The sequence below is a fragment of the Hyla sarda genome, chromosome 4 (assembly GCF_029499605.1).
Source record: "Hyla sarda isolate aHylSar1 chromosome 4, aHylSar1.hap1, whole genome shotgun sequence".
Lineage (NCBI taxonomy): Eukaryota > Metazoa > Chordata > Amphibia > Anura > Hylidae > Hyla > Hyla sarda.
Genome location: NC_079192.1, coordinates 92,109,511 through 92,130,022, shown reverse-complemented (window position 1 = coordinate 92,130,022; position 20,512 = coordinate 92,109,511). Strand labels below are relative to the sequence as shown.

Sequence of the window (20,512 nt, the reverse complement as noted above, 5' to 3'; positions counted from 1 at the left end):
TTAAAGGTCGCGCAGAGAGCCTCGTTATTCCATGATAACTCGGAAGCAAGAGTACGAAATTGGATGGCGTACTTGCCCACTGAAGAATTACCCTGGACCAGGTTCAACAGGGCAGTCTCGGCAGAAGAAGCTCGGGCTGGCTCCTCGAAGACACTCCGGACTTCAGCGAAGAAGGACTGGACTGTGGCTGTGGCAGGATCATTGCGGTCCCAGAGCGGTGTGGCCCAAGACAAGGCCTTTCCTGAAAGAAGGCTTACTACGAACGCCACCTTAGACCGTTCTGTAGGAAACAAGTCCGACAACATCTCCATATGCAGGGAACACTGAGACAAAAATCCACGGCAGAGTTTAGAGTCCCCATCAAATTTGTCCGGCAGGGACAAGCGGAGGCTAGGAGCGGCCACTCGCTGCGGAGGAGGTGCAGGAGCTGGCGGAGGAGATGGTTGCTGCTGTAGCAGAGGCAGAAGTTGCTGTAACGTGGCGGTCAACTGCGACAGCTGCTGTCCTTGTTGGGCAATTTGCTGCGATTGCTGAGCGACCACCGTGGTAAGGTCAGCGAGACTTGGCAGCGGCACCTCAGCGGGATCCATGGTCGGATCTACTGTCACGATTCGGCTTACGGGTTGTGGATCCGCTGTGTCAGCGAGGGATTGGCGTGGACCGTGCTAGTGGACCGGTTCTAAGAGGCTACTGGTTTTCACCAGAGCCCGCCGCAAAGCGGGATGGTCTTGCTGCGGCAGTAGCAACCAGGTCGTATCCACTAGCAACGGCTCAACCTCGCTGACTGCTGAGAAGGCGTGGGACAGAAGGACTAGGCAGAGGCAAGGTCAGACGTAGCAGAAGGTCGGGGGCAGGCGGCAAGGTTCGTAGTCAGGATGGATAGCAGAAGTTCAGGTAACACAGGCTTTGGACACACTAAACGCTTTCACTGGCACAAGGCAACAAGATCCGGCAAGGGAGTGCAGGGGCAGTGAGCAGATATAGTCTGGGAGCAGGTGGGAGCCAATTAAGCTAATTGGGCCAGGCACCAATCATTGGTGCACTGGCCCTTTAAGTCTCAGAGAGCTGGCGCGCGCGCGCCCTAGAGAGCGGAGCCGCGCGCGCCAGCACAAGACAGCAGGGGACCGGGACGGGTAAGTGACCTGGGATGCGACTCGCGAGCGGGCGCGTCCCGCTGTGCGAATCGCATCCCCGACGGCCATGACAGTGCAGCGCTCCCGGTCAGCGGGACTGACCGGGGCGCTGCAGGGAGAGAGACGCCGTGAGCACTCCGGGGAGGAGCGGGGACCCGGAGCGCTAGGCGTAACAATGCTTGGTTTCCCAAAAATTTAACATTTTAAAAAAAGGGTAATAGCAGAAAATACCCCCCCAAATTTGTAACACAATTTCTCCCGAGTACGGCAATACCCCATATGTGACCCTAAACTGCCTTGAAATATGACAGGGCTCCAAAGTGAGAGCGCCATGCGCATTTGAGGCCTAAATTAGGGACTTGCATAGGGGTGGACATAGGTGTATTCTACGCCAGTGATTCCCAAACAGGGTGCCTCCAGCTGTTGTAAAACTCCCAGTATGCCTGGACAGTCAGTGGCTGTCTGGTAATACTGGGAGTAGTTGTTTTGCAACAGCTGGAGGCTCCGTTTTGGAAACAGTGGCGTACCAGACGTTTTTCATTTTTATTGGGGAGGGGGGCTGTGTAGGGGTTTGTGTATATGTCGTGTTTTTTACTTTTTATTTTATTTTTTGGTAGTGTAGTGTAGTGTAGTGTTTTTAGGGTACAGTCGCACGGGCGGGGGGTTCACAGTAGTTTCTCACTGGCAGTATGAGCTGCGGCAGAAAATTTGCCGCAGGTCAAACTTGCAGCCGGATACTTACTGTAAACCTCTGCCCATGTGAGTGTACCCTGTACATTCACATTGTGGGGGGGAAATCCAGCTGTTGCAAAACTACATCTCCCAGCATGTAGGGTCTATAATGCATGCTGGGAGTTGTAGTTTTGCAACAGCTGGAGGCTCCGTTTTGGAAGCAGTGGCGTACCAGACGTTTTTCATTTTTATTGGGGAGGGGGGCTGTGTAGGGGTATGTGTATATGTAGTGTTTTTTACTTTTAATTAAATTTTTTGGTAGTTTAGTGTTTTTAGGGTACAGTCACACGGGTGGGGGGTTCACAGTAGTTTCTCGCTGGCAGTTTGAGCTGCGGCAGAAAATTTGCCGCAGCTCAAACTTGCAGCCGGACACTTACTGTAATCCTCCGCCCATGTGAGTGTACCCTGTACATTCACATTGGGGGGGGGGGGGCATCCAGCTGTTGCAAAACTACAACTCCCAGCATGTACGGTCTATCAGTGCATGCTGGGAGTTGTAGTTTTGCAACTTTTTGCTGGAGGCACACTGGTTGTGAAACACCGAGTTTCGTAACAAACTCAGTGTTTTGCAACCAGTGTGCCTTCAGCTGTTGCAAAAGCTACAACCCCCAGCATGTACGGATAGTGGAAGGGCATGTTGGGTCTTGTAGTTATGCAACAGCTGGAGGCATACTACTTTGGCTGGGGATGCTGGGGATTGTAGTTATGCAACAGCTGGCGACACACTGGTTTGCTACTTAACTCAGTGTGCCTTCAGCTGTTGCAAAACTACAACTCTCAGCAGTCACCGACAGCCAACGGGCATGCTGGGAGTTGTAGTTATGCAACCACCAGATGCACCACTACAACTCCCAGCATGCACTTTAGCTCATTGTGCAAGCTGGGAGTTATAGTTATACAACAGCTGAAGGTAAACTTTTCCATTGAAAAAATGTGCCTCCAGCTGTTGCAAAACCATAAGTCCCAGCATGCCCATAAGGGAATGCTGGGAGTTGTGGTGGTCTGCCTCCTCCTGTTGCATAACTACAGCTCCCAGCATGCCCTTTTTGCATGCTGGGAGCTGTTGCTAAGCAAAAGCAGGAGGCTGTCACTCACCTCCTACTGCTGCTGATCCACGCCGCGCAGGTCAGTCCCTCGCCGCAGCCGCTCCTGTCGCTCCTGGGGCCCCGATCCCAACATTAACGCCGGGGATCGGGGTCCCCAGCACCCGGAGTCATCTTCCCGCACCCGCTCACGTCCTCCGGAAGAGGGGCGGAGCGGGTTGCTGGAGTGACACCCGCAGTAGGCGCCCTGATTGGTCAGCCGGGAAACCGGACGACGAATCAGGGCGATCGTGAGGTGGCACCAGTGCCACCTCACCCCTGCTGGCTATGGCTGTTCGGGGCCGTCTCTGACGGCCCCGATCAGCCAGTTATTCCGGGTCACTGGAGACCCGATTGACCCGGAATCGCCGCAGATCGCTGGACTGAATTGTCCAGCGATCTGCGGCCATCGCCGACATGGGGGGCATAATGACCCCCCTGGGCGATATGCCGCGATGCCTGCTGAACGATTTCAGCAGGCATCAGGCATCGGCTCCCCTCCGGCTAGCGGCGAGTGGCCGGGAATGGACAGGACGTACTCCTACGTCCTCGGTCCTTAAGGACTCGGAAACGGGGGCGTAGGAGTACGTCCATTGTCCTTAAGGGGTTAAGGGGTTGAAGGGGTACTCCACTGGAAAACATTTTTTTTTTTTTTTTATTAACTGTTGCCAGAAAAGTCAAACAGATTTGTAAATTACTTCTATTAAAAAATCGTAATCCTTCCAGTACTTATCTGCTGCTGTGTGCTCCAGAGGAAGTTGTATTTCATTCTGGAGTTCTTTTCAGCCTGACCACAGTGCTCTCTGCTGACACCTCTGTCCATTTTAGGAACTGTCCAGAGTAGGAGCAAATCCCCATAGCAAACCTATCCTGCTCTTGACAGGTCCTCATACAGACAGAGGTGTCAGCAGAGAGCACTTGTGGTCAGACAGAAAGGAAATTCAAAGAGAAAAGAACTTCCTGTGGAACATATAGCAGCTGATGAGTACTGGAAGGATTAAGATTTTTTAATAGAAGTGATTTACAAATATGTTTAACTTTCTGGCACCAGTTGATTTAAAAAAAAAAAAAAAAAAAATCCATTGGAGTACCCCTTTATTACCAACCAGGACTTTCAATATTGGGACTATCAGGGTGTGTAAAATCTCCCAGGTTGAAGCCTTCCAAACTTTTATGCCAGAAGCTTTTTTGTAATCAGAATTTAGACCCGAAGCCTCTTACAAAGCAATAAAAATGCTCTAATTCCTAACATGTGAGTCCGCAGCGCTGAGCAGTTAATTTGTGTGCAAACAGCCAGGATGAGCAGAGCTTTGATGTCTGTGTATGTCAGTGTTTCCCAACCAGTGAGCCTCCAGCTGTTGCAAAACTACAACTCCCAGCATGCCCGGACAGCCGAAGGCTGTCCGGGCATGCTGGGAGTTGTAGTTTTGCAACAGCTGGAGGCCCACTGGTTGGGAAACACTGGTGTATGTAGTATCTCCACACAGTCTGCACAGTGCCTGCTGTCAAATTTGGGAATAGTTTTTGAACTTTGCTCTGAGGATCTGGCTGAGTCATCCTGACCCTGGTTCTGATTAGTGACATCCCGAGGGGTGTAGAAGCTTCTCTATACAGGATTGGTTAGTGAGGAGGAGGAGGTATACAAGGCCCGAGCCTCCTTCCTTCTGACACATCTGGAGTAATCTAAGGATCCTACAGAATCTGGGGCCACTCTCCTGTGTCTCTGCTCACAATGTCTTTCATCCCTGTAGACCCAGAATCTGATTTTCCCATCCAGAATTTGCCGTATGGGATTTTCTCAACAGAAAATGAGGTTTGTACGGTTACTTTCTAATAATACTACTTTTTTTTTTTTGCAATGATATTAGTTAGAATTTTGTTGGAATTATAGAATAATAATGCCCCTCAGTGATTTGTTTTGGTTTGGGTGTTTCTCCAGATATATTAGGGAATTGTCTGCGATAGCCTAATGCAGTGTTTCCCAATCAGGGTGCCTCCAGCTGTTGGCTGTACGGGCATACTGGGAGTTGTAGTTTTGCAACAGCTGGAGGCAAACTGATTGGGAAACACTGTCTTCATTGTCTTTTATGTGTCCTCATTCACCCAAAACAAAGAATGAATTGTATCCGTGTAGGAATAATTTAGCTTATGCCTGCTGCAGACAGTCCAGATCTGTGATACATGTCAATGACTGGAAGAACTGACCAATCAGAATAGACATTTTACTGGTAAAACACCTGTATTACTGAAGTGTATGCACTGACTGGTGTCTGGTAGCGCCCTCTACAGTACAGGAAGGTATTACGTATTCTGTACTACTCTTTACCTGTACTGGGGTTAGCTGCTCCTTTGGACACCAGGTAAGGGCAGCTCCATTTTACTTTTTTTAGGACATAGTGTACTGTACAGGACCCTGAGAAGCTCCTGTCCTCTACATAGACAGTGATTTACAGCTCCCAGCAGATCTTTCTTTTATATGTAAGGATTTGTTTAATCTATATTAGTTATCTACTTATTTTTCTTTAATCCAAATTTTTTTCCTATTTTTGGGGGCTTCAGAACCAATTACCAGGTTTCCTTAGAGTTATGGTCTCAACATACAATGGTCGTCCTGAAACCAATTAATAATGTAACTTGAGGGACCAGGTATATCTGGCACTCCTATAAACATTGCTTTGAGTGGTTTTCAACTCAGGGCCTGATTCTGGAATGGGGTGGGTCCCAGAGGTCAGGCCCCCTGCATTCAGATAATTATCCCTTATCATGTGGCTAGTAGTGTTGAGCGGCATAGGCCATATTCGAATTCGCGAATATTCGCGAATATGTGGACGAATATTCGTCATATTCGCATATTCGTAATATTCTGGTTTTATTTTCGCATATGCGAATATTCGCGTGTGCGAAAATTAACATATGCGAAAATTTGCATATACAAAATTAGCATAAGCAAAAATTCGCATATGCGAAAAGTAGTATATGCAAATTTTCGCATATGCGAAAATTCGCACACCGGTCTCACACAGTAGTATTAGAGCCTTCTTTACACCACACAAGCTGGAAGCAGAGAGGGGTGATCACTGTGATGTGTACTGTGGAGAAAAAAACAAAAGAAAAAAAAAACAAAAAACGAATATTCGTAATTACGAATATATAGCGCTATATTCGCGAATTCGCGAATATGCGATATTCGCGAATAAAATTCGAATTGCGAATATTCGCGAGCAACACTAGTGGCTAGTGATGGATAAGTTCTTAGGGGCTGGAATACCCCTTTAACCCCTTAACCACATCGGACATAAATGTACGTCATGGTGTGGTGCATCATGCACGGCAGGTGTCAGCAGCCAGGGACCTGCCGGTAATGGCAGACATCAGCGATCGCACTGATGTCTGCCATTAACCCCTCAGATGCCATGATCAATACCGATCACGGCATCTGCTGCACTTAAAATGGATGATTGGATCGCCCATTGCACAGGTCCCCTCACCTGCCTCTGTCCATCTCCTGGGGTCTTCTGCTCTGGTCTGGGATTGAGCAGACCAGAGCAGAAGATATCTGATAACACTGATCAGTGCTATGCCTATACATAGCACTGAACAGTATTAGCAATCAAATGATTGCAATAAATAGTCCCCTATGGGGACATAAAAAGTGTAAGAAGAAGAAAAAAAAAATAATTTAGAAAAATCCCCTCCCCCAATAAAAATGTAAATCGTCCCTTTTTCCCATTTAACCCCTCCCCCCCCCAAAAAAAAACAAAGTATAAACATATTTGGTATCACCGCATGCGTAAATGTCCGAACTATCAAAATATAATGTTAATTATCCTGTATGGTAAACGGCGTAAACATAAAAAATAATCCAAAATTGCTGCTTTTTGCCACATTTTATTCCTCAGATAATTTATAAAAAGTTATAAAAACATTAAATATAAGCAAAAGTGGTGCCGATAAAAACTACAGTCACGGCGCAAAAAATTTGCTCCCATACCTCCCTGTATATGTAAAAATTATACGGGGTCAATATAACGTACACATTTTTTTTTAACAATTATAGAAAAGCATATAACATGGGTATCATTTTAATTGTATTGACCCACAGAATAAAGAAAGCATGTAATTTTTACTGTAAAATGTACAATGTGAAAGCAAAACCTGCCAAAATTTGCTAAATTGCAGTTTTCTTTGCAGTTTCCCCACATAAGTAATATTTGTTTTTGTTGTACCGTACATTTAATGGTAAAATTTGTGATGTCATTAGAAAGTAAAATTGATAACACAAAAAACAAGCCTTCATATGGGTCTGTGGAAGAAAATATAAATTTTAGAAGGCGAGGAGGAAAAAATGAAAATGCAAAAATAAAATTGCCATGGTCCTTAAGGCCAAATGGTCTGTGTCCTTAAGGAGTTAAAGGGGTACTCCGATGGAAAACTATTTTTTTTTTTTAATCAACTGGTCCCAGAAAGTTAAACAGATTTGTAAATGACTTCTATTTATTTTTTTTTTTAAATCTTAATCCCTCCAGTATTTATCAGCTGCTGTATGGTCCACAGGAAGTTCTTTTCTTTTCAGTCTGACCACAGTGCTCTCTGCTGACACAGGAACTGTCCAGAGCAGGAGCAAATCCCCATAGCAAACCTATCCTGCTCTGGACAGTTCCTAAAATGGACAGAGGAGTCAGCAGAGAGCACTGTGGTCAGACAGAAAATACATTTATAAAGAAAAGAACTTCCTGTGGAGTGTACAGCAGCTAATAAGTACTGGAAGGATTAAGATTTTTATATAGAAGTAATTTAAAAATCTGTTTAACTTTCTGGCACCAGTTGATTTAAAAGAAATTGTTTTCTAACGGAGTACCGCTTTAATTAGAGAATGTTGGTTCCTAAGGCTACATTTCCACACAGCTTAATGCCACAAAAAGATGGCAAAATTTTTTTTCCTGTGTTTTTTGCCTTTTTTTTGTACTTAGCTTGGCTTTTTTTTAGTGGAAATTGCTATTTTGTGGGGTTTGTCAACTTTTCACTGCTTTCAGAATGGCATTTTTTCACACAGATAAGTGATCAAGAGTAGATAAAAATCGCAACAAATTTTAAATCCACATAGTGTTTTTCTTGGAGGTTTTTTTCCTCATATAGAAAAAAATTAAAATATATATTGACCCCCTAGCTAACGCCTGGCCGCAGAGTTTTTGCACACAAAAAAAAAAAAAAAAAAAAAAAAAAAGTGCAGCAATAGAAGTGGAAACCAAGTCTAAGGCGGACTTTTCAATGGATTTGTAGGTGTATTTTTTCCAGATCAGACACCTGAATCAGAATGCATGTTGAACATTACAGTATATGCGTCTGAACCCAAACCTGACGGCTCGCCCATTGATTTCTTTAGGCTAGGTTCACACTATGGAATTTTTGACCGGAATTCCCCTTTGGAATTTTAGCTAGAAATTCTGGTACTGCACAGTGCACACCACGGAATTCCAACGGCGGGTATTTAGCAATTCTGCCATCGAAAGATGCGTTCGCTTATTTTTTAGGCAGAATCCGCTCCACAGATAATGCCATCTATGGGGAATGGTCCCTCCATTAGTCAGCTATTAGAAGACTCATTTGTTTTCTTTTGTTAGTTTTAATATTTAAAAAGAATACAAGAATTTGGAATAAATCGCACGGTAAAAACCTGTCCACACATGTCCGCGTAGTCGGGATTTATCGTTTTATTTACTGTTTTATTTGGACTTAGAAACATTTATGGACATTTATCAATGTGTTTAGTCAGGTTTTCTTTACTATAATTGTCGCAAAATTGTCGCAACTGCGACTACGCAATTTTTCGTGCGACATTTTGACTGGAAAGCGAGAAAAGCAAGTTTTCCAAAAATTAACTACGTAGTAATAATTTTGAAATGGACTACGGGTAGTCAGGTATTTATTAACTGCGACAGTCACAACTGCGCAAAAAAAAGGCGCAACAGGGTTAAAAATTGACTAAATTTACGTGAAAGAAAATTATCAACAGGCTGAAACCAGTTGATAAATAAGTGACACATAAGCAAAAAAAAGTAAGGAAAAAATTACTAAAAAAAAGAATACATAAGCAAACATTGATAAATGTCCCTCATTGAGAATTACTTTCAGTTTAACTAATAATATTCCTGTTTAAGACCACTAGAGGTCACTACAATACTTAAAAATGTCAGCAAAAGGTAACAGAAAAGACAAGTAAGACATTGAAAAATCAAAAGTGAATAATGTTCATTATGTGTGACAATGGCTCCTGTCAAAGGATGGGATATGTTAGGGCAGTGTTTCCTAACCAGGGTGCCTCCAGCTGTTGCAAAACTACAACTCCCAGCATGCCCGGACAGCCATCGGCTGTCCGGGCATGCTGGGAGTTTTAGTTTTGCAACAGCTGGAGATACGCTGGTTGGGAAACACTTAGGCAGCAAGAGAACAGTCAGGTTTTTTAAGTTGATGGACATCATTTCTGCCCTCTGAGGCATTGTCATTCAGGATTCCTCAAGTTCTGAATAGTAAACCTGCTTAGCCTACTTTCACACTACCGTTGTCACATGGTAATCAGGGCCGCCGGGGAGAATAGCGGGAGAAAAAATACTGCTTGTGACGTATTTTTCTCCCACTGAAAAACATCAGAACCCTTTTGACTATAAAGGGATCCATCAGGACCTGCTGTTGCCCGTTGCGTCACATCAAAATGATGGCCATCAAACTCAAAATGACGGCCGTTTTTGATCTGGCGCAACGGCAGTGTAAAAGGGGTCCTGGGAAAGATTAGGAATCCTTTCTGGTGGTGGCCATGTTGGTTGCAACCAGAGCTATATAGAGCTCCTTTAAGAAATGGCTAAATGTGTTTTTTTCAGACAAAGAAAAGTCAAGGTCTTTAAAGCTCTTTTTATTTATTTATTTATTTTTTTTTTTTACATTTGCACTGAAGACTACGTGTGCACAGGAGCATTAATCCGTAATCTAACCATCAAAACAATGGACACCAAGGTGTGGTAATTTCCACAAGTGTGGCGACAAAGGGATGCAAGGAATTCTTCTCACTTCGTGATGCCAGGGCACCGTTAGCTTACACACGGTCTGAGGAGAAGACAGCTTCTCCTGGACCAGACACGGGGGAGTAAGAAACACACCTACATTGGGTTTCAGATAACTGCCTTTTACTGAGCAGGTGTAGATGGTACAACACACAGTACGGAGCAGAATAGTAGGAAAGGAATGCAGTGTAACCCTTGTGAGCCCTGTTGCCTTGCTGGGACTTATGGTGCGTTTCACCCACTTGATTGTTATAGACTTAAGATTTGAGACTGGAAGATATTCCTTGCTGAATAGGGCTTTGACAAGGTCCAATTACTATCACAGCCAGGGTTTGACTCGCCACTGTACGGGGCTTACTTGAGAAGATATTTTCTTAGGCTTCCTCAGGATTCTCCACACACATCTTCCCCCTCCTTTCCACACTGTATTCAGCACTAGTCTAGAAGTAAACTCCAACTGAACTAGACTGGGGCAACTCCTCCCCCCCCTACACTATATATGGGTCAATTTAGGGGTTCCCATTGGGCAGACAGGGTCACCTGGTTAACACTGCATCTTTCCATCTTAAAGACACAGTACATAAATAACATTATACACAGTGGATGTAATGAATATAATAAAGTGCTCGCACATAATACATAGTAAACATTTTTACAGTGGGCGCAACACTAGAGCAGCAGGCAAGCCCGAGGAGATCCGCAGCCCACAGGACAGCCTTTGGTGCTGGGACACTACACAAGAGCATCTTGGCTTTTGTTGCAAGTGCAAATATAAATGCAGATAGTTGTGTTTTTTTATGTTCTTTAAAGTAATAATAAATCTAACACAAAGTAATATGAAGATAGAATAAAAATACTTTTGCTTTTCCTATTTTGCCAGCCAAGACATAGGATAGGAGTGGCTATTGGCGACCAAATCCTGGATCTGAGTGTCATCAGGCACCTATTTAATGGCCCTGTATTGTCGGGAAAACAAGATGTGTTTCATGAGGTATCGTATGTATGAGGTTATCCTTTTCTATCTGTTCCAGGCCTAAGCACAGGGAGAGCAAACATCACTATGACCATCATTTCTTTTACCAGCTCTTGACTTGAATGTTAACCTAATCCAAATGTGTACAGACTGTATTGTCCCCTAATGCTAAGAGAGTATAACAGTATAGTTCCACCAGTGGCAATTAAATTGGTTCTACAAGAATCCCTACTTGTTAGGATCCCTTTCCAATAAACTTAATATAGATGTTGCTGGTACCAAAGTGATCAACCATGTCACACGAATTATAGTATTGACTACAGTGTACTATTACACGGGGAGACTATTGGCTGAACAGGCTGTTGTTGCCTTGTATTGGGATCTGCGATCAGCCGATAAATATGCGAAAATGTTCATTATGATCCAACAAAATAATCATTGCTCGTTGGTTGCACATCTCCTTATGTACTAGAGGATGTTCAGCTGACAAGTGATGGTAGCAAAGGACCACACAAATGATCCAGCGATTGTCTGTGTGGTTCCCCCCCCCCCCCCCCCCCTTGTAAATGGCTCTGTAAAGGAGTGCAAATCTACAAGATTGGTGCTTGTTTACAGGGGCATCGGGCAATCTCAAGGGGCTCTTAGAGCACCAAAAGACCTGAAGTGGTAATTCCTTGAAAAACATTTATCACCTCTCCACAGGACTTATGATATCTTGGTACACCATCTGTAACTAAAAGACAGAAGGGTCCCGAGATGCCTTTTCTGAAGGAGTTTGGGTAGAGCGGTGGTTGTGCATGTGCACTCCTCTGTTCCATTTTTCCTGTAAACAATATATAGGAGGACCTCTACAAATCACTATTTATGGGGTCTCCTATTCCTTATCTCCAACACATCCCATGTAAGGGGAGTTGTTGATCTGGTGCGCTGCCTCTCCATTAAACTATTTGGGAGTTATGGTTAGAGCCAAGTTCTCTAGAGACCCCAGAGAACAAAAATTTACAACTATCCCGTGGGAAAAATGCCTGTGATGTAATGCACACTAACGTTCTCCCAACCTCAGTAAACATTTGATACTACTAGTTGGATCAGCTATAAATTGCCACTGGGCACAGTCTCATCTCTGGTAGCAGTATAATACGATGTGAGTGACATGTACAAAAATTGCTTCTTGATCCCAATCTAATCCTCCTCCTTCTCCCATCATAACATTTGTCATGTGCTTACAACTCTACTAAGGCTAGGATTCCACTTGTTTTTTTGTGCTGCCTTTTTTGGGATAAAAAAAAAAGCCTGAAAAAAACGCCAGTGCAATCTCCTGCGTCTGGCGTTTTTTCTGGCGTTTTTTCATTTGTATGAAAATTGCACCTTGGCAGTTTGTTTGTTTTTTTTTTTTTGGTACCAGCAAATGCAGCAGTGATGGGAAAAAAATTCTTAACCGAAATGTATATATTTTATAAAAAAAATTGTTGTTATTTTTTTGATAAAGTGTGTGTTTCACTTTTTTTTTTCTCTATTTTTTCATTTTTTAGGTAGTACTACTACTGCCAGCATGGAACACACTTGTCCATGATGGGAGTAGTAGTACCTGTTATAATACATATCGCCCCAGGTGTAAGTCTGACACCCGATGCGATCGTCCATAATATGGCAGAGATGCGGCTCTATACAGCGCTCACATCTCTGCTCTATACTCTGGCCAGTGATGTGAATAGAACATAGAATTAATATTTCCCACCCAGAGTGGTGATTGGCCGGATGGTTGCAGCCAATCACAGCTCTGAGGGAAATATCAATGAGTGAGTGGTCGGAGTACAGAGCAGATATGCAAGCGATTTATACAGTCGCTCCATATCTGCTATAGACCGGATGATCACAGCAGATGTCAGTAGTGACATCCACTGTGATGTGTCCTTAACTGCAAGTACTACTACTCCCAACATGGGGCACACTCTGCTCCATGCTGGGAGCAGTAGTATCTGCATTAATAGACAGATCGCAGCGAGTGTAACTTCTGACATTCGCAGCGATCTGTCTAGTAATGCAGGTACTACAGCTCCCAGCATTGAGCAGAGTGTGCTCCATGTTGGATGTAGTAGTACCTGCAGTTAAGGAAAGATCACAGCGAATGTCACTACTGACACCCGCTGTGATCCTCCTGTATAATGTATAGATGCGGCCGCTCTTCTGTGGTCACCTGCACCGCCGTATATATACACATATTCCTAGAGCTGTGATTGGCTGGAACCATCTGGCCAATCACAACTCTCTGTGGGAAATATGAATATGTGTATACATATGTCAGTGCAGGGGACCATAGAAGAGCCGATGCATCTATAAATCATACAGAAGGATTGCAACGGGCGATCTGTCAATTAGTACAGGTACTGCTACTCCTATCATGGAACAGTGTGTTCCATGCTGGGAGTAGGAGTACTACCTAAAAAATGTAAAAAATAAAGAAGAAAAGTGAAAAGCACACACACTACATTTTTATTATTGTTGGCTACATTTTTAGGCCCTCGCCCGCCCACATAAATTGATCCCTGTTAAAAAATTAATAAAAATTTTGTTATAAAAAAGATACATTTCGTTAGATACTATTTTTTTCCTTCACTACAGTAACTTTTTTATTTTTATTTTTTTAATGGTACCCTACGAAATTTTATTTAAAAAAACGCCTGAAAAAAAGCCACATATTGTTTTTCTTGGTGTTTTTCTTGGCATCTATGGGAGAAAAACGCCACAATTTTGACCAAAAAAGCACCAGTGGCTCAACATGCTGCGATTACCAATGATCTGAAAAACGACAAAAAAGAGTGAAAAAATGCCAAAAGAATAAAAAAAAAGCCAAAGTGAAAAACGCCAAGTGAAATAAGAATTTTGTGATTTCTCATTGATTTTCAGCTAACATCTGGCCGCAGCGTCTTTTGGCTGAAAAAACGCCATGCAGCAGAATTGGCCAGAAAAAAAAAATAAAAGTGGAATTCCAGCCTTACTGGAGATGGGAGAATAGTGAGTTGTTGTCTAAGATAAAACATAAGTGTATGGTCGGGTCTCCACTGAGTTTTTTGCAGTGGTTTTTTTCTTATAAAAAAAATGCCTGAAAAAACTGCTTAATAAACGCCAGTGATTTTCCCTGCGTTCTGGCGTTTTTTCAGGCATTTTTTCTGGCGTTTTCACCATTGTGTGGAATTTGGCTTTTTTCCATAATGGAAGTTTTTTAAGCCTTTAAAAGTCGGATTTTACAACCAGCTTTAATGGATTAGTATTAATCATCCTGACCTGCCCCCTCATGATGTCATTTCCTCTGTAGAGTTCTCCTTAAACCAGGAAAAAAACACCCGAAAAATGCCAAGGCAAAACACACATGGCGTTTTTGTTGGCGTTTTTTCAGTCCCATAGACTTCTATGGGGAAAAACGCAACGTTTTTAGGGAAAAAAACACCAGACCCTGAGCAAGCAGACGTTTTTGAAGTCCAGCGTTTTTGACCAAAATCACAAAAAACGCCAAAAGGCTTAAAAAAAAAAAGCCAAACTCCAAAATGCCAAGTGGATAAGGGGTTTTGCAGTTTCCTATAGACTTGTAGCTAACATCTGGCCGCAGCGTTTTTTCACAAAAAAAAAAAAACGCAGCGTGGGAAAAAAGGGCGTTTTTTTACAGCGTTTTTGCAAAAAATTACTCAGTGGAGACCCGGCCTATGGGTGATGAAAAAAATCAACAATAGTAAATGTATTTCCATTTCCAATAAAGAGTATTAGTCATAAAAGGTGTCAGTATTGTTTGTACCCCTCTAAATGCATGCTGTTTTATCATAGCCAACCCTAAATAGTTTTATGGGCCTGGGGAGCAAAGCATGGAGGGAGGCCCGACAAACTCTGCAACAGCTACTGTCAGCGACAGAGCCCACACTTAGAGACAACAAGGAGCTGCGTGCCAGGTGAGTAGAGCCATGGCCTGTTTATTCTGGGTGGTTGTACTGTGTGTGTATTGGGACTCTATCAATCACTCCAGAGCTCTGTTTACTCAAAGTTTAGGGTCACTCACCTCAATTACATATGTGACAGCTCTACCTCACATCTCACAGCCATACTGCTGCTGATACAGACTTTACAAGCAGCCAAGCTTTCAATCTGCTATTGTAAATTACTTTAAAGATTTAGCAAAAATGTATCTATTCGGGGCTACATTATTCTTACGCTTCACACCAGGGCTGAACTGGGACCAAAAATAGGCCCGGGCATATTAGACTATGCAGCTGGTGGAATGTCTGCTTGCATCAGGCACTGCCAAAGCCATCGGCAATAGTGCATGGACGTGCACCATCTCTATAGATGGCAATACAGTCTGGCGGAATTCCGCCAGCAGAATGGTCATCCACCCAAATAAAAAACATATTAATTCTTTGGGTGAACGTCCATTTCAACGGCAAAATTCTGCTGCAGCGATTCTACAGTGCACACAGAGCAGCAGAATCCCATTAATAACAATTGGACTCTGCTGCAAGTGGATTTCCACCAGAGCAATCTCCTCAATGTGGATGGGCCTAAAGTCCCCCCAGACCCATTAGTCCTCTTTCAGACCCATCTTTTCCTCCTCCTTCAGATCCCTTAGCCCCCCTCCCAGAATCCTCTGCTCCCCCAGACCCCTCAGTCATCCTTCTTTGCACTTTATTCCCCCCAGACCCCACAGTAATCCTCCTTTACACTTTATTCCCCACAGTAATCCTCCTTTACACTTTTGTTTTCCCCGACTCCTCTGTTCCCTTCTCCTTCCCCCGAGCCTCAGTCATCCTCCTTCATACTTTCTTAACCTCTCCCCAGACCCCTCAGTCATCGTTCTTCCAACTTCTGTGCCTCCTCATACCCCTCTGTCCCCTTCTCCACCCAGACTCTGTCATCCTTCTTTACACTTACATCCCCCTGACCCCTCTGTTACCTTCTGCCCTCACACTTCTCACACGTGCCGTATTTTGCTCCATAATTGCTACTGCTTATTTCTCTACCCATTGAAGTTAATGAGTAGGAAAATATTCAGCTGATTTTGATACCCATTGACTTCAGTGGGTAGGAAAATGTACAGCAGCAAAATACGGCACGTGTGACCCTACCTTAAAGGGGTTTTGCAGGCAAAATGTTTTCATGATCTATCCTCAAAATAGAACATCAATTTCAGATTGGTGGTGTGCTGACACCAGGTACCCTGCCAACTAGCTGTTTGCCAGAGCCATATTGCTGCCATACAGGGGCGGATCCAGAGTCTAGTCTCGGGAGGGGCACTATTAGAGAATTTTGTGTTGGTGGACAGAAAATAAGGTGTTGCTTAAGGAACTTACAATATTATTAAATGTATCCAGTATAATAATCAAATATACCAATTGCCACAGAATGGTTTTTACCATTTAAAACTACAACTCCCAGTATGACCTAAGTAGTGGTGAGGGGATGCTGGGAGTTGTTGTTTCACCCATCATTACTGCAAAACTTACAAGTGATGGGACAGTCAGGACACTACACAATGATATCAGCAACTACATGTGACGTCTTCTCTATAGTCTTTCCTTATCTAATTCAGATGGTACATACCACCGGGTCCAGCTAAATCTTCTCTCTGCAGAACTTGACGCCCAGATGGCTCCTCACTATGTCAGCGCATTCTCATCCTCTATATGAAAACCATTATTATTATAAACCTTCCAAACACTGTATCCTTTGAATATAATACTGGCACACACCCTCTGAATATAATTCTGGCACACTGTACCCTCTGAATATAATTCTGACACACTGTACCCACTGAATATAATACTGCCACACACTGTACCCCTGAATATATTACTGCCACACACTGTACCCACTGAATATAATACTGCCACACACTGTACCCACTGAATATAATACTGCCACACACTTTACCCCTGAATATATTACTGCCAGACACTGTACCCCTGAATATATTACAACACACTGTACCCCCTGAATATAATACTGCTACACACTGTAACCTCTGAATATATTACAACACACTGTACCCCCTGAATATAATACTGCCACACACTGTACCCCCTGAATATGATACTGCCTCACACTGTACACCCTGAATATAATACTGCCACACACTGTAACCTCTGAATATATTACAACACACTGTACCCCCTGAATATAATACTGCCACACACTGTACCCCCTGAATATGATACTGCCTCACACTGTACACCCTGAATATAATACTGCCACACACTGTAACCTCTGAATATATTACTACAACACACTGTACGCTCTAAATATCCCTCTGAATACAATACTGTGATGTATTGTGGCTAATGAAAACCGTACTAACCCAGAAATTTCTTATACTCTCTGCCCCTCATATATAGTATTAATTCCCCATCCTGTGCCCCCCCACATATAACTATGACCCACCCTGTTCTCCCTCATAATAATAATGCCCTCTGTCCTGTCCCCCTAGAATATAATGCCCCCCTGTGCTGTGCCCCTCACATATAATGCCCCTGAAATGTTCCCCTCACATGTAATGCCCCTGTAATGTTATAATGCCCCCTGTCCTGCACCCTCAGGGGGCATTTTAAGTAAGGGGCACAAGACAGGGGGGGGCATTATAAGTGAGTGGCACATGACAGGGGGGCATTAAATGAGTATGCTTTAAAGTGTCCTCTTCTCACCCCTATAACCCTTTTATTTTTCCGCATATAGGACTATATGAGGGCTTATTTTTTGTGATGTGATCTGAAGTTTTTGTCAGGACCATTTTTATTTAGATTTTATTTTAATTTTTTTATTTATTGAAGTGACCAAATATACGCACCTCTGGACTTTGATATTTTTTCATGCTTTCACCTTTCAGTGTGCAACTTAACTATTATATTTTATTAGTTCACACATTTGTGCAAGTGGTGCTACCACATATGTTTAGGGTTTATGTATAGGGTTTTCCTTACATTATTTCATTTAAAAAATGGGAACAAAGGGTGATTCAAACTTTTATTAGGCAAGGGGTAAATCACATTTATTACTTTTTTAAATGTATTTTGTAAATTTTTTTTTTTACACTTTTTTGGTCCCCATGTATAGGCTGGTATAGGCCAGTGAGAAAAGGGACATAATACTGCGGGACTATATACATCAGCTGTGCTGTACCCACTGCCCTGGCTACTATATATATATATATATATATATATATATATATATATATATATATGCATAAATATAGCTGCCAGGGCAGTGGGTACAGCACAGATAAGCTGATGTACATAGTCCTGCAGTATTATGTCCCTATATACGTGCTGTGTGTCCTCTGAACTGGCCCATACTATATATATTATATACGTAATATGGGCCAGGCAGGGCAGTGAACACAGCACAGACATTGGTATATAGTGACATAACACTGAGGGGCTATATACATTAATTGTAGCCTTGACTACTATATACATGCATATATTTATAGCAACCAGGGCAGTGGTACAGCACAGCTGAAGTATATAGCCCCACAATGTTTCCCAACTAGGGTGCCTCCAGCTGTTGCAAAACTACAACTCTGGTTGGCTGTCTGGGCATGCTGGTAGTTGTAGTTTTGCAACAGCTGGAGGCACCCTGTTTGAGAAACACATCACTGTATATCAATGACTGGCCCATACTGCATATACTATATGTAGTAGGCCAGAGAGGGCACAGCAGTCACTGGTATACAGGTAGTGACTGACATGCCCGAACACTGGGGCCTAACTACAGACCTCCTCACCTCTGATGGCCGCCCTGCAGATCGGAGACTGTCAGACTGGACGGAGCTCCGCTGGTATGGAGGATACAGGCCGCAGAGGCTGTACAGCTGGCAGGCAGTGTCTTCTCTTCAGCTCTGCGGTGAGCAGCCGGGGGAGGGGTCGGACGAGCAGGGACTAAGTTGCCGCGTCCATCAGCTCCCTCTCTTAAAGGGGCAGCAGGAGCTGGAGCAACGTGTGAAAGGTGAGGGGACAGTGGAGCCGGGGACAGCTCCTGCTCCTCAGTAATGGGGGCAGCAATCTCGGGGGGGGGGGGGGGGCAATTGCCCCGTTGCCCCCCCCCCCCTGGATCCGCCACTGCTGCCATACAAGAGCAGGAGGCAGATGGCTCTGTACATTGTGTAGTTGCCATGCTGGGATTCTGCAGCTCAATTCTAATTTACCTCAGTGGTCGCTTGGTACAGTCCTGGCCGTAAATGTTTTTCAAGAAAATGAAGTATTTCTCACAGAAAAGGACTACAGTAACACATATTTTGCTATACACATGTTTATTCTCTTTTTGGAGGAAAAACTCACCTGGGGCAAGTAACAGGTGTGGGCAATATAAAAATCACACCTGAAAGCAGATAAAAAGGAGAGATGTTCAATTAGTCTTTGCATTGTGTGTCTGTGTGTGCCACACTAAGCATGGACAACAGAAAAAGGAGAAGAGAACTGTCTGAGGACTTGAGAACCAAAATTGTGGAAAAATATCAACAATCTCAAGGTTACAAGTCCATCTCCAGAGATCTAGATTTGCCTTTGTCCATAGTGCGCAACATTATCAAGAAGATTGCAACCCATGGCACTGTAGCTAATCTCCCTGGGAGTGGATGGAAGAGAAAAATTGATGAAATGTGTCAACACAGGATAATCTGGATGGTGGATAAGCAGCCCCAAACAAGTTCCAAAGATAGTCAAACTCTCCTGCAGGCTCAGGGGAGCATCAGTATCAGCGTGAACTATCCGTCGACATTTTAATGAAATGAAACTCTATGGCAGGAGACCAAGGAGGACCCCACTGCTGACACAGGGACATAAAAAAAAAGCAAGACTACAAAAATCGTCTGGAAAAACATCTTGGGGACAGATGAAACCAAGATAGAGCTTTTTGGTAAAGCACATCATTCTACTGTTTACCGAAAACGGAATGAGACCTATAAAGAAAAGAACACGGTACCTACAGTGAGATATGGTCTAGGTTCAATTATGTCTTGGGGTTGTTTTGCTGCCTCTGGCACTGGGTGCCTTGAACGTGTGCAAGGCATCATGAAATCTGAGGATTACCAAGAGATTTTGGGTTGCACTGTACAGCCCAGTGTCAGAAAGCTGGGTTTGCATCCAATATCTTGGATCTTCCAGCAGGACAACGACCCCAAACATACGTCAGAAAGCACCCAGAAATGGATGGCAACAAAGCGCTGGAGAGTTCTGAAGTGGACAGCAATGAGTCCAGATCTAAATCCCATTGAACACCGGTAGAGAGATCTTAAAATTGCTGTTGGGAAAAGGCATCCTTCCAATAAGAAAGACCTGGAGCAGTTTGCACAGGAATAGTGGTCCAACATTCCGGCTGAGAGGTGTAAGAAGCTTATTGACGGTTATAGGAAGCGACTGATATCAATTATTTTTTCCAAAGGGTGTGCAACCAAATATTAAGTTAAGGGTGCCAATAATTTTGTCCAGACCAATCAATGGCAGAAAATCGATGTCAGAAACACGCATGTATCCCACCTAGGTGAACATGTACTGACTGTGT

General features: G+C 43.6%; 2 protein-coding genes across 2 annotated transcripts in view; one reads left to right on the top strand and one right to left on the bottom strand.

The window, feature by feature from the left end:
• Positions 1 to 20,512, bottom strand: part of ADRA1A (adrenoceptor alpha 1A) — a 290,018-nt gene that overhangs the window by 13,310 nt on the left and 256,196 nt on the right. The gene's annotated exons all lie outside the window — the stretch shown is intronic.
• The window catches only part of FAH (fumarylacetoacetate hydrolase), a 47,229-nt gene continuing 31,296 nt past the window's right edge, over positions 4,580 to 20,512 (top strand). Inside the window, exons 1-3 of the mRNA XM_056571546.1 lie at positions 4,580 to 4,760; positions 10,883 to 10,993; positions 14,795 to 14,916. Coding sequence (XP_056427521.1) covers positions 4,680 to 4,760; positions 10,883 to 10,993; positions 14,795 to 14,916 — 314 coding nt within the window. The 5' untranslated portion in view covers positions 4,580 to 4,679. The remainder of the gene's footprint in view (positions 4,761 to 10,882; positions 10,994 to 14,794; positions 14,917 to 20,512) is intronic.